Here is a 14,861-nt window from a genome sequence, read left to right as displayed (position 1 = left end):
CTTAAATCAATTTTAGTGACATAAGAATTTTTGTTGTGCCGCCAAACGATGTGTGGGTGAGGAAGAAACTTCGTTTTAAAATCAAATTTTCCGTTTTGCAAGCTGTGGCTTCTGTAAGAAATGCTGTTCTTCGATACGAACTGGTTGGGAACCACTGCTTTAGTTTTACTGCATCAGGATCTTCATACACCTACATGGCTTAAAACCGGTTTCGGATGAAAAAACGACGTTGGGACAAAGTAAAAAAATTAGATTAGAATTAGAAGGATTACTCTTAATTCGTCGAACTAGATTACTTTTGTCTAACTGTTCAAGTCTGCATAGATAGAAGAATTTGTTTAGTTACCAGTTAAATCGGACAAGGTCCGGTAAAACTGCATTACCGGTACTGTACATTGACACTAAACGGGTAACCAATATTTTTGTATCGCACACCACGACAAGAAAAATTTTTATTACGACGCGACAAAAGTAAAATAAAAAAACAAAATTGCGCAACCTTTTAACGGCATCCTGTGCCACTTCGATATCAATGGGTTCATTTCGAAAATATTCTTCAACCATTGGCCAAACGAATCGTCGTGGAATTGGAAAGATTTCGACATTAAAACAAACATTTGTTTTATACAATTGTGTGCCTTTTAACAGTCCAAAACAGCTCCTCTGGCAATTTTGTAATTCTAAACAAACGTTTCGGCAACCTATACGAATAATCTTCTTCAGGGTAATGACAGGGTGTATGACACCGTTTTGCACTTTATGTATAAACATTTGATTACAACAACGTTTATTATATTGTGGTACAGTTTGATGAGATGTAAACCGTACGTATTGCAGTTTGGGATTTCCCGGCGAACGTTTAGCCTCGAGTTCATGAACAGACATTTCCACCTCTGTCAAATTTGCAAGAGGTACATAACATTACGCGTGCTTCTGTGATTAACGTGCGTTCGTGCATTAATAAGACATTCATCATTTTGCTTGTTTGCAAACTTCAGGCAAAAGAGATAGTTTATTGAATAAACTAAAAATCACCAGTCCATTAAACAAGATCATTTTATTCAGTTTTCACATTAGTATTCAGGGACGTGAAATACTTTGGCCTACATTGTTCTGTGCTACTGGTAATTTGGTTACATCAAAATACAATTTGCATCCGTAGAAAAAAATTTCCCTTTCATTATGTGCATTTCTAGTTATACAGAAACAGGACTTACCTGTAACTTTAAATGCGTTAACAGCCTTTTTTCGGATCGGATTTTATATTGCCAAACAAGACCATACAAAGTTCTTTGAATCGCTGGAAATTTGTTTCCAGCAAAACAGTTTTAAGGTGCCTTACTAAAGCCTATAACAATTGCTATTGTTAAAGGTAGTGAGTCTGGAAAAGCAATGATGTTGTCTAGTGGTATTTAAGACTGTTAAAATGCACATCACATTGCTTTTTTGCATAACTTGTCAGATAACACAAACTTGAACACGCAGAAGATCAGACAACACAGACACTCATTTGGATTTGTTTATTTTAATTTAACGTTACGACGTCGTTATCCAACTTGTGCGTCATTTTGAAGCAATGCTATTCGGATGGAATCCTGGTTTCTGAAATCGAAAACAACTTTTATTTTTTGTATCATTTGACTTTTTGAACGCAAATTACCTCTTCATTTGCTCTTCGTCATTTCGGTTCCCTATTATTAACAAACCAGTAAGTAAATACACCAACAGCGGTGTTTATTGTACACAGTGCCTATTTTCCTGTAAGAAAGGCTAAATTAAACCTGTATGAAAAATATATGATTGATCACCTGCAACAAAGGAAAAAGGTTAGACTGCGACTGCTGACTGTCCTACTAGACCTGCTTTAAACTTACGACTTGGTGCATATAACATCTCACACAGACCATAGCAGAACTTACCTGGCAAATATTATTATACAGATATCTTAAAAATTATAATCACCTTGCATTGTTCCTTAAAGATCTGTTGTTCCATGCCTTCTTGTAGACTACGTTCGACGTTCGTGTGGCGATGAAGAACTTTGTCTTGAAACACAAATACCATAGTAAATACAAATGGAATGAATAAATCCTTGAAAATCCTTAAAATTGGATGCGTCTTTCACTTTCATTAAGTTGTTAAATGGTAATATGAAGTATAAAAGTATAACCAAAACTAGATTTGAAACCCTCTAAAATTATATGCGTTTCTCACTTTCATAAAGGTTATTGTAATACGAAGTATAAAATTATTGGAAAATGAAAACCTAAACTGGATGGGTATAATTTTGTGTTGTATTTGTGGCCAGTCACAATACTGTTGGAGTGTCACATCATAACTAAATATTTAAAGCGAGTTTTTACCCGATGCTTCGTTGTTATTTGTGATTGCTTTAGGCGACATTGATCCGGTAGCAGTTCTGTAAAACAATAGTTATGTCATACATAGTCGGGTAGAGCTTAAAATGGATATCCGAACTCACCCCATGCACTTGGAAATCTTGCTTTCTTCTATGTTGATTCTTCACTTTTGTATCTTGAACTCCATTCTTCTTTGTTCTTTTATTTTTCTTCATTGTCTTTTTTCTTCTGGTGGACGTCACTCGACTTTTACTTTCCTTTTCTAACTGATTTTACTTCTCTTTTCTAAACGAGTTCCTTTTCTCAAATCGGATGATGCCTAATTGCTTAATTCAGGCGCAATTTTGTCATTTTAAACGCAAAGGCGAAAAAGCGCTAGAGAACAGTTCGGTCTGTACAGTAAACCAGATAGCCTACACCTAATTCATGCTATGGCAGCGCAATGATATCATATTCAATACAATATGTACCGTAACTTTCTAATGCTAGATTATTGCAAAATATAGAAGTGGATAGTAGTATGGTATTTTTATCAGGATAACTAATTAGAAATTAAAGAGATATAAGTTTTATTACTGGTCCAGTTATTTCAAAAATAAATTTGACTGTAGCGGAGTTCTGCCTAATAAAGTTAGTTTAGGCAATTTTAACAACGAGAAGAGATTCCAAATTTATAAGCAACCTACATATGCTTCAAACTATGATCAACTTCGATTGTAGGATATATACAAGTATATACAAGATATATTCAAGGGAATGCAATCAGGTAAATCAATTATTTCTGTGTGCTTTTAAACCTAACTGCAAAATGATGCAGAAAATTGTGAAAAATTGCCTTTTGAAGACCGTTACGTTTGCCGCTCGCCAGTAACAAATCAAATGGGGAAATTTTATCGCATAAGACGTCCGTTACATTTATTACGGTTTCCCTACAGTTAGGAAATATAGCTTAGGCTAGGAAACCGCCATACCGCAAGTCCGCCGCCTTTCAGCCTATATGCAATCTGCCATACGAACGAAGTTCCGAAGATGGAAACCGCAGCGTATCTAACAAGTCATCTCTTAAACGTTTGAAATAATTGCCCATCTGCTGATGCGCGACCTATCGAATATGCAATAAGTGAAAAACACAGCGTTTTTTGCGTTAGCGTAGAAAATAAGTCGCGTGCCGCTGAAAGTGCAGTCATACTTCGATTCCTACAGGTTGGTATCCAACAAAATCTTAGTTATTTAAATATTTGATATTTAAATATTGAAAATGTTCGTCGAAAATCCTACAATCGAAGTTGACGCCCGCTAGAGCCAAAAGTATAAATTTTTACGTCACTTGGATATTTTCGGTGACAAATCCAAGACGTCTGTTTCATTGGATGTGGAAATGACGCGTTTAAAACAACATCTGGAAACAGAAAAATAATGCAAATTGAAAAAAAGTAATATTTTTTTTTTGTTAATAAAATATTGCAAAACCGCCAACATTATAAGTATTAAGATAACATTTTAATCGTATTAGTTTTTTGCTTATAAATGACCCGTAAAATCAATCATTGTGAACAGCAATTCACTGAGATTGAAGGTAGTGGAGGCGCTAAGAAAATTTAAGTTTCAAAAGCTTTTTAAAACATATTGTCAGATAAAAATAAACAGTGTAGCGTTGTAGCAAAAATTTACTCTCTTACATTTTGTTAATTTTTACCTCGTTTTTTTACGAAACAAATTTGTGATGTTTACGTTTGGCGGTTTACGATGTGCAAATCGCAACAACCAATTATACGGCGATTGCAAGGTTAAATCAGTCAAGTCATCGCCAGGTTTCGATACTAATTTAAAACGGAAATCGCAGAAATATTTCGCTCGATACAACCGTTTATTAATTTTCCAGTCTATGACGATGTCTGTGGAGTCAACCTAAAATCCCAATGGTTGCATAAGTTGGTCCAAACAAAACATATAGCCCACCTATCTCAGTTTCCTTGCAGGTTCGTGTTCACGTGAGCTTTAACGCGATTCCCCCGCTTACGATGACGTCATGTCATGCCTTGCCTCCTCTGACCACCTACGCAATGCAAACAACTTTGAAGTTTAAAAACACATAAAAATAATAATATTTAGTTAGACCATTGAAGCGTCAGATTAGATGTGGTTACGCAAATGTTCAGCTACCAATTTATCTGAAGTTTACCATTTGCAACAAATACTAGGTTTATGCAGTTTGTTAGAAAGTGTATAGCATAACATTAGCTTAGCGCAAGTGCGATGATTTGCCCTGAAGTAAAATAAAAACAGTGCCATTTAGTAAACGAAAAAGTAGGCTCAGGTAAAAATTAAGTTGAAATACACTAACAAATTTGTTAAAAATAACAGTTAAAAATAAATTTCTTAAAAATAACTGTGTATTAAAAAAGATCTTTGAAAAAAAAGATTAACGTGTAAACATATAACTTTCGGTTTAAAACAATTCTGGATAAAATAAAATGGTAGTGCACATAAAATTTGGAAGTCGATAATATTTAATTAATTTAAAAAAAAAAACATTGCATAAATTACTTTTTAACGGCTTTTTACCTCGACTGAAACACAGAATTTTTCGACTTTTCCAACTTTGTCCCAAGACTGCCTTCCAGCGCTGATCTTTAAAAGTAATAGAATCACGTTTAAGAATAAGTTGTCGGAATAGTCCATAGAAACAGTCCAAAATTTTATAATGTATTAAACTCAAACAAAAATGTCACTATAAATTGATCTAACTGAAGTCCATGTAGCCTACTCTAGTATAGGTACTTTTCGCTATAAATATTTCTGTCACTTACTAATGCTCAAGCTAAATCTAAATAGTCTGTTTCGCTTTAGCTTTAACTTGTTTCGCACCAAACGTACACCTTTCACTGTCGCCTGGTTTTCCGTTTGCTTGTATCAATCCAACTTTTTTGTTTTCCATGAGTTTTTCGCTAATTAAACAGCATTCCAGCACGCGAGAAAATTAACAGTGAACTAGCTTAAAGCGCTGGTCTCCGGTATTGCAGCCTGCGGGACAGCCTATCAAACCTAGTAGTCGCCAGTGGCAGTCAAACAACTACATGCTCAGTTCATTTCCAACTGTTGCAGTTCAATCTATAAATAATGCCAAAAAAGAAGGTAAAACGACGTTTCGGAAAACTTGTGTGATGGGTACCAGTGTGCTTTTAAATTTTGGCATTTTTTTGACAGTAAAATGGGAAAAAAAAGGTTAATATTTTTTTTTGTAAAACGCTGATGTTATTATGAATAGGTGGTATGTGGAAAGTTAGGTTAAGTATATTATTAAATAAATGTTGTACTATGAACCACAATGGTATAGCCCACAATGTGACATTTATTACCCTCCCCCGCCAGCATAAAAATGAACTATACGCTCAAATGAAAAACACGGTGGTAGCCTGTTTAGAAAGTATGCACCAACAAACAGCAAACGACAAGAATATTACAGTCATCAACATGCGCAGATCTGCGATTTTTGTTTAGGAGGGGCCATGAATATTGCATTTAAGTAGTTAAAATGGGTGAAAAATACAGATTGTAAGACCATGTGCTCCCACTCCCCCGAGCCACCCCTGATCATTAGGGTCTCACTTGATCACCATGTGGACCCTGGGCTACTGGCATTATCAAGTTATGGGGAGCGTTGACTTAAAAATTAGGGTAATCGCACAAAATCTTTATTGTATTTTTTGCTATTAGGAGTTTAAGTTACCGTTGTGTTACGTGCGGTAGAATAATCATATTGTAAAGACGGTATAAATCGCGAGAATTACAAAGCCACTATATCAGATAATTTCAGTTCCTCATTCAACTTTGAAACAAGCCAACGAGTTCGCCTGCTGATGGATGCGGTAAGATTGTTGTGTAGCGCGAACTTTCGAATGACAAAGAGAAACCCCGGTGATTGTCATGACGAACATGTTTGCCCCAAATTGAAATTTAAGATTAACCCTGGGGGACTGTGCGGTAGTCAAACGCAGCCCGACCTGTTTGGTTGACGCTATGGTTGAATAGGGTGAAGTTTATGTGTTACCTTCAATCAGCAAGGCGGTATTTAGAGAACGCTATGCTTACAAAAGAACGTTGTGTAGCAGTCAAGCACAACCGAACAGGAACTTTACTGTGACAAAGAGTAAACCGATATTCGCTTGACGAATATATTCTCTCCTCTCTCGACGCCGGATATTTTTTCCCTCCTGCAGAGAATGAAATGAGGAACTGCGTTCTGTGGAAGACAAACTCCATATTTGTCAGACCTAACTTGCCTGTATGATGATTCAATTTACGTTAAGCAAGTTTCGTACTTTTAGCTATGGCAGGATAGACAGGAATACATTTACGATTTGCTGTAAACTCAGTTTAAATATACCGAATGTAGACGGGGATGCGAACGTTCTTTGCACAATGTGCGCAAAAATATGCACTCGAAAATGTGCAAAACCGTCTCCCTGGCCATCGGATGTTATATTGATAGCAGCCAAACAGTTTACGCCATAGCGGTGTATTCTACTTTAAAACGCAAGAAGCCAGTATGCCAAACAAATACAAAAAAACGTCTCACTGGCCATGGGATGTTCTATGCAATTTTGAAAACTTTTTAATATGTATTTAGATCATTTAGATTTCGCAGTATAACCAGTTCTTTTTGATCTAATTTTATTTCGGAATAAACAAACACGAAATACGGCAAGACACAGTTTAATTATCCAATAAAATCTAGACTAACATTTCACAGTTTCAACAATAAAATGTAATTACATAAATTTGACTATAATGGCAAAAGCCATCATTTTTTATACCATGAGGATGATAAAATGATTTAGTAATCACAAAACAAAATCGTACTTAATTACAACACTGAAACAAGATTTTTTGCAGCTTTTTGGCAATATAAGAAAAAATCTCTAATTACTGTTATGTTGTGTGATTTTTGCTGTAAATCTTACTGTCCAATTGTTTGTTATATTGGTTTGAAAAATAAAATTATGTTTTACGAAATTTGATTTTTTTTTTAAACAAAAAAATTCTGCACCTATTTGAATTCTAATCTAATTTGTGAATTGATTAACTTCTAGTTTTAATCTGATTTGTTTTTTACCTAAAATGTTAATTTGTCCAACGGCGTTTTTATATAAATACAAACAGTTTAATTTGTATATACGTTTTTCGAAACTACCTTACAGTCAAGTTGGCTACGTGATTCAATAGGATAGGCACCATATGCTAAAAGTACCAATTTTGGCAAAGTAATCTTTTTCGTTCACATTAGTATGAGAAAATAAACTAATTTAAACTAAATCGACTGTAAATAAATTACATGTAAGTGAAGTGTAAATCAAAGGTTTACCTACTCATATTAAAGAACTCTGTAATTACATCTCTAAACTCATTTGAAAGAAATGGAAAGCTCAAATTTTATTATGATACGAGTTGAAACAAATCTTATTGCCGAAGCCTTTTTTCATGGGGCCGTGAACCCTCGGTGGGGAACCGGAGGTTCTATCGGTGACAAAGAAGAAAGAACACATACGGTTGCCAGCGCGCAAAAATGTGAAAAAAACTTTTTTTTCACACCATTTAAACCAGGGGTTCTTAAGCTGGGGTCCTTGGGGGCGGTACATTAGTTTTAGGGGGTCCATGAAGGCCTAATTGGAATATTAGTGTAAATTTAAAAAGTAATCATTTTTATTAAAAAAAGCAGTTTAATTAAAAACAAAACGGTTTTGCACTGACTGTATTTAGACTCCATTTCACTTTCACACTTTTTAGACCAAAATCAGCAGTTTTATGAAGTTCATTTGTATTGAGACGTCAATTTATGACGTAATTTTTTGAAAAGTTTTGCCTATCGTGTTCGACGCGACGTCAAAAAAATTTTAGGGGTCCGCGGTCAGTTAAAACCTATTTTGTTTTTTACTATATACGTGGTATTTTTCACATGTTTTTTATAATGACGAGAGTATGTTGAATTGTTTAGGTTTGTTACAATTGCTACTCAAAGCATCATTTAGGGTTATTTCAAATGGATAATTATTACCCAAAATGTGAAAAAAGCCCTGGAAGAGTGTGTATTTTTAACAACGAAATATTTGAACGTGGTGCAAAACGTAAATACAAACAAGCAACTTAGTTAAAAGTTCTAACATGGATAAACCACACGATGTGTACAAACACACACGCTTTATTGTTGATTCTGGTGACTTAATCTAACTTGAATTGTCTTAGTATTTGCTGGAAATCATTTGAACCTCAAGGGATTTATCTAATTACTTGAGAAGGTCTTGTCCAACACACTTCCTAGTTTGCCAGTGCTGTTAACAAGTCATTTCAAAAATATTTAAGTCCCAGTCAAGTCGTTTAAAAAAATATCTTAAGTCCAAGTCAAGTCTTTTTGAATACATACCAAGTCAATTCCATGTCGAGTACTTGTCATACAAAATTAGATGTTAAACTATTGAAATTGGTAAACTCATCCCATTTAGCATTAAACTTAACTAAAAATAACAGAACGCAACTTTTAGAAAGAACACTTTTTTACGTGCAAATATAAAATAAATAACCGAATTTAGTTAAAAAAATGCTTGATGAAAACATTTCATTTCAACCAAAGTCAATTGCTCAAAAAAATGACTTAAAAACGAATTTGTATTTGCCTTAAATGACTTGCAGATCTCCAACCAAGAGAAGGAACGAATAAAGATAGAGACGGCCTAGAACAGTGTTTTAAGCAACAATCGTACGATGTTGAAGTCCATGACAATCTATCGGTCGGAGAATTTACCACGGTAAACTCCTGTAGCACACAGTGCATGGGCGGGTCAACCTACTCATTTTGTTTATAAATTGTTTTCTCTTGCACATTTCTGCACTGTTCGACCGGTAAAAAGATATCTTTAGAAATGCTATTGCTTCCACATAAAGAATTCTCGGTCTCTGCTATCGTTATGAATAACTTATTATTTATCTCGTTTGTTAAACAATATTTTCTTTCTGATATTAATTTGCAGAAAATTTATGATATTTCCCAAAAGGACTTCGCCAACTATGACTGTTTTATCGGCGTGTTTTTATCACACGGGTCAGACAAGGATGTATATATGAAAGACGGCGCGGTTGATGTCAAGGAAATTATCAAACTATTTCGTCCCAAGTCCTGTGAAAGTTTGTCAGAAAAGCCAAAAATTTTTATTTTTCAGGTACATGCATAGTTTAGCGTTTCCAGATCTATTGTTAAACGTTAGAAATTATCTGTTGAATATCAAGGTAGTGGCTAATCCAGTGATGTCCAAACTGTGTGCCGCGAAACTTTTTGTAATTTCGGAAAATAAGTTAACCATCATTCTACGTCCGGTTTATTTACGTTATGATGCCGTGTTGGCACCTAGATCAGCACTTCTTTACCATTGCGCCGTGGAAGGCCGCCAAGTGCGTCACGGAAAAACGGAAAACGTATTCAAAAATATTGGACATATATTTTTAACATATTTTTATTATCGGCAATGTAATAAAAACTTGAAATTTTAAGGAATGCCGGTATACACAAAAAAATCGCTCTCGCTTCGCTCGCCACGCGTGCCTTGACTGAAAAAGGTTAACAAACACTGAGCTAGATTACCCAAACGTTTTTTTTTCGCGCTTTGCGCCAACACTTTAAGCCTCTTTATACGTAATTTAACACGCAAAAACGATCCGAGGCCTATTTGTATTATCAATAGGCATTCGCGCAAGCATTTAAGACTTATATATACGCACTATCCATTACAAATTAATAATATTGAGACATTTACATATAGTTTGTCGTGCGTTAAGGGCGGTTGTAAAGTTACTTTATTTTTTGTTCTGTTAAAAGTGTGCCGCGAAATACTTAAACAAAATTTTTGTGTGCCGCATGCTAAAAAGTTTGACAACCACTGGCCTAACGTATGCAATCCATTAAATATTGTGGTAGGCTTGCAGAGGTGTGCAACTGCAAGAACATATCATCCACCCATCTGGTGACAGCATTACTAAATCTGATGCTGGAACATCAGGAAAAACTTTAAGTGAACCCCCATCCAAGTCTACATTAGTTCAGGAGTCTGACGGGGTGTCATTCGGTTCACCTGGTGGAGCGGACTTCATTTTGTGCTTTGCTACCACAGAAGGTAACTATAAAATGTATGCTCAGCATTAGGGCATAATGGTAAACTTCCTTGTTGTATTGACCAGGGGCGGATCCAAGGGATGGCATCGGGCTCCCAATCTACATATTTTTTACAACTTTTACTATATAAATACAAAAATTCGCGTTTCTCGCCAACTTTATACGATTCAGGAAAATATATTTATCCGAAAGACGCCATGCGTATTGCGCATGTTACGCCGTGTGAACTCATGAACTCGATAAAGTGCAATTTCGTTAAACTAAAGTGTACAGCACGCTGTTATTTAAAATAATACGCAAATTTCGTTTATGTGTCAACGTTGTCGATTTGGACCAAATAAACGCAAATTCGTTCGTGCTTCTCATTAGACTGGCTCTATAGCTGCAATATGCGTACAAGTTCGCTCGAGACCAACAAGTGCCCCCCTCCCTAAACAATTAATTTTGGATTGCAATCTGCTGTTACGTTTACTTCATATTACTCCCTTTTCGTACAGCGCATTCAGTTCCAAATGATGGCCCTTGCAAACCCAAGAAGATTTTTTGGCGAAATTGTTTTAATTGGCCATATGTTTGCAGGTTACGTATCTTACCGAAACACGACTGAAGGCTCCTGGTACATACAAGAATTACTGAAAGTATTTCAAGACCACTTTGATGGTAACTTATCGGTGATGGTTTTAGGGTATTAATTTTCAAATTGTATTAAGTTTTCTGCCCTTTCATTTCCAAGTGGCCCGTCTTTTTGAGACTCAAAAGCGAAACGTAGTGAAATCGCTTTGTGATAAGTTGCCTCGTTTTATTGACCAAATATATAGTTTGAAGAAATATATATATATACAGGTTAAATATTCATTTGTATTTTTTTAAACTTGGTTTTTAGTAAAATCCCCGATATCACCCGGTACTCCGCACGACATTTAATCAGTCTGTCATCTCGGTTTGTCAGATCTTTATGAATACATATATCAATTAACAGGTGATAGGACAAGGCATTTCGTAGAGTTGCTGACTGATGTGTCAGATGGAGTTGCACAAAAAGGGTGCAAAGATGAATTAAAAAAGCAAATGCCATGTTTTGTCTCAATGCTGAGAAAAAAATTGTAAGTGTAAATTTTAAAACATATAATTAGGCTATAAAAACGTTCGGCCGGGTAATTGTTGTTAATGTGTTTTTGTTGGGTGTGTTAAGTTAAGATCGATCCCTGTCTTCTAATGATCGCAGTTTATAGCTTTTTAATTGAACCTTCACTAGTTTATTGACAGTAAATAACTGTAAAATTCGATTTAATAACATTGAATATTTTGCTGTAGCATGCTGTAAGGATCAGAGGGTGATAGACATCAAAGATTTGACATCAAGGGAGAAATATGTATATTTCAATTTTAATTGTGTCATTTTATTAACAGACACGCATTGTTTAACCTTCTATACGATTTATGCTGTCATCATTATAAATGTTAGCCTACTATGTATTTATCTTTTGCATAACATTCTACACATAATTTTGCATGACCCAAAGGTTCTTATATATGGTGTTCTTCAAATAAAGTGTTAACACTTCTCACGGTTGGTATTTTTGGGGGGCTTTTCTTTGACATTTTCATAGTAAATAGTTTTTTTCACAACGAGTTAGTTTGCAGCGCCAATAGTGTGATTAATATTTTGTTTTCAGTGTATACTAATCATGTGTTAATTTGTGATTCCCGTAGCCTATATTCCGAAAAAATACAACTAAAATAGACTTACAAGCACGGCGTTTAACCTAAAAATTTATACAAAGTTTAAACCTTCAAACTACTATAATGAGTTCAAATGATATGGCCGTTTAAGGTTGAAAAAGTTTCTCATACTCACGTGATTTTTTTCGTAATTAACGTATGTTTTTGATGTTTATCAAAGCAAAAATAATTCAAACAATACTGTAACATTTTCCAATAAACAAAAGGCTTATTACCAATTTTGGATGTTTGGTTTGTGCAAAAAATATTCTATAAAAGAAACCAAAAACACGACTAAATGTATTTTAATAGTCAATTTCAGGTTTCTTAGGTTCGGTGACCGCTTAGAAGTTTTAGAAGTTGTTTTATTTTGGCCACAAAGGGTTGTATAACTCTTATTTTGGGTGGTTTTATTCAGACGGGTTTAGGTCTTATTCCGATTTAGAATGTATCTGGACTATAAGCAATTGGTCGTATTTTGGTCTTATTCCAAACTGTGCTTTGTTCCGACGTTATGGTTATTCGAATTTCGGTACTGCTGAAGTCCGTTACGATCATACGTCCATTTGGTTGATTAAAATCCAGCATTCTATGGTATAAACGCAAAACTACATAATCTTGCAAAACAAATGCACACAACGCTTGGCTGTGGAGACCAAAAGGTGAAAATGTGCCTTAAATGCTAAACACGATGGAAATTTCGCCTTTACACGAAGTAAAGTTGGCAGAAAATGAAGTATGACAGGCACTCACAGCAGCGAAAACGAAAGAAAACAAATGCAGCAATGTGTGCTTGGACGATTTAAACGCAGTCCATAAAATATAACTTCCCGATTTCATCACAAAGCCAGGGTGGTCCAACTTTTTTTCATCGCGGGCCAAAAACAAGGTTTTTTTTTATCTTGCGGTCCAATGTTTTTAAATTGCGATTCTTAGACTTATTGCTGGCAAATTATACATAGTCTATGGTATATGTACTCACTTTATGGAATGTTATACCTTTGTTCAGTTACGGTAGTTATGAAATAATTTCAACATCAAAAAATTAAAAAAACAAAAATCGAAGTGATATTGCCAGATTGAACCAAAGCTGGCTATCAGTTCGCGGGTCAAAAAAGCTGAACTCGCGGTCCAACTTTGGCCCGTGGGCCTGCAGTTGGACCACGCTGCACTAGACCATGAAAACTAAGCTCAATAAAATGAGTTCACTGGCCACATGTGACCCGAGGGTCTGTACACTGCTGCATTACATTGACAAATGTTATACAATAAGGTTTCAATTTATTTTCACAATTAAAAAGAAGAGTTGATGGCAAAACGTGGAAAAGCAAAATAGATTATAAACTTAAAACGGCGGATCTTTTAAAGTGGATCAATCTTTTTGCTGCTGTTAAAGGTATATTGAATTGATACGGCTCTTTACAGATAAGTTAATAAGCAAACGACATTTACAAGTTTGTCCGTGTCCATAATTACAAAACTGATATATATATATATAAAAAACTTCTGATACCGACCAAGTGCTTGAAAACACCTAAAATTACATCTATGGTTTTGGAAGGGGCAGGATTATTTAAGGTTTTCACTTGAAGGAGTTTCCAAATTCACACAAGTGGTTGCAAATTGGCCTGGTGAGTTGCAGGCAGTTTAAAGACGATTTTTAAATTTGCTTAGACGTGATGGGGGTACTACGTTGGGTAAGTGGCGTACGAAGATTGACGAATGAGAAAAAGGTAAATAATATACTGTATATAGGTATGTCAAGCGGTCGGTTATCGCACAACAGGCACGACTATTACTATAGTATCAAGTAATCATTGGAATCGAGGAATTATACTGTGATTTGTGTTGAAGTATTGTCACATAACATATCGACAAAAATGCGCCACGCAGTCGGCAGTGCGGTTCGGATTTATTGCATCATTGTTATTAAACCGCTCGCGTATACACCTCGTTGATAAGAGTCGGTGAAATTTTCCATTTCCCACAAAAAAGTTAAGGTTCGAAAGCGAATTAGTCGATTTGCGAACATTCGTTATTGTACAACCCCTATGCGTGATTTGGTGACAAGAAACGGTTAGCGGGTAATTTACAACGCGGGGAAACACAACCGAACAAAAACGCGACAAAAACCGACACAAGTGACGTATAGTTCATGAAGTAAACAGGCCACAAAGTCGGGAAACTTTTACGAAGAACACTTTTCGGTGACGAGACGAAACAGCAGTAACGCGGGCGTTGGGCATGGCTTTGTTCTTAAACTGTATAGGCAGACAGCTCGGGTTGTCTCATCAATGCGACGAGAAAATGAACAGCAACGGACGACATTTTGTGTCTAGTTGTACCAGTTTCTTTTTTCGAAGCGGTGTACTCGCAAATTGGGCCAGTTCCTATTATACGTAGAAGGGTAATAGTACGCAAGACACTATACGGTTCTGAATGGTTCGCGGTTGTCATACGAAAAACAAAAATTATTACACCGTGACGTCAGAACTAAATGGCTGCATGAGATTCACGACACGACAGATTCAGTAAAAAAATCACGTTTTTCACGTTTAACAGAAGATAAACCACCGGTGGAAATATTTATTATTATCAGTACATCAGTACTTCATTGA

At 35.5% G+C, this 14,861-nt stretch overlaps 1 protein-coding gene across 1 annotated transcript; it reads left to right on the top strand.

Moving 5' to 3' along the window:
• The first annotated feature begins 8,522 nt into the window (after positions 1-8,522).
• Positions 8,523-12,476, top strand: LOC146163426 (caspase-6-like). Its single transcript, XM_083380488.1, has 7 exons — positions 8,523-8,574; positions 9,048-9,163; positions 9,386-9,574; positions 10,327-10,522; positions 11,101-11,181; positions 11,501-11,624; positions 11,836-12,476. The coding sequence occupies exons 1-7, from the start codon at positions 8,523-8,525 to the stop codon at positions 11,843-11,845; spliced, it is 768 nt and encodes a 255-aa protein (XP_083236614.1). The 3' UTR covers positions 11,846-12,476.
• The last annotated feature ends 2,385 nt before the right edge of the window (positions 12,477-14,861 follow it).

This window comes from Ascidiella aspersa, chromosome 2, assembly GCF_963924565.1.
Source record: "Ascidiella aspersa chromosome 2, kaAscAspe10.2, whole genome shotgun sequence".
Lineage (NCBI taxonomy): Eukaryota > Metazoa > Chordata > Ascidiacea > Phlebobranchia > Ascidiidae > Ascidiella > Ascidiella aspersa.
Note: the sequence above shows the minus strand (reverse complement) of the source record. Positions and strands in the feature narration are given on the sequence as shown.

Coding starts and splice junctions, on each gene's coding strand:
- LOC146163426 (XM_083380488.1), top strand. CDS start 8,523: ATGGATAAACCACACGATGTGTACAAACACACACGCTTTATTGTTGAT. Junction 8,575..9,047: donor ACGCTTTATTGTTGATTCTG/GTGACTTAATCT, acceptor AATGACTTGCAG/ATCTCCAACCAAGAGAAGGA. Junction 10,523..11,100: donor GTGCTTTGCTACCACAGAAG/GTAACTATAAAA, acceptor ATATGTTTGCAG/GTTACGTATCTTACCGAAAC.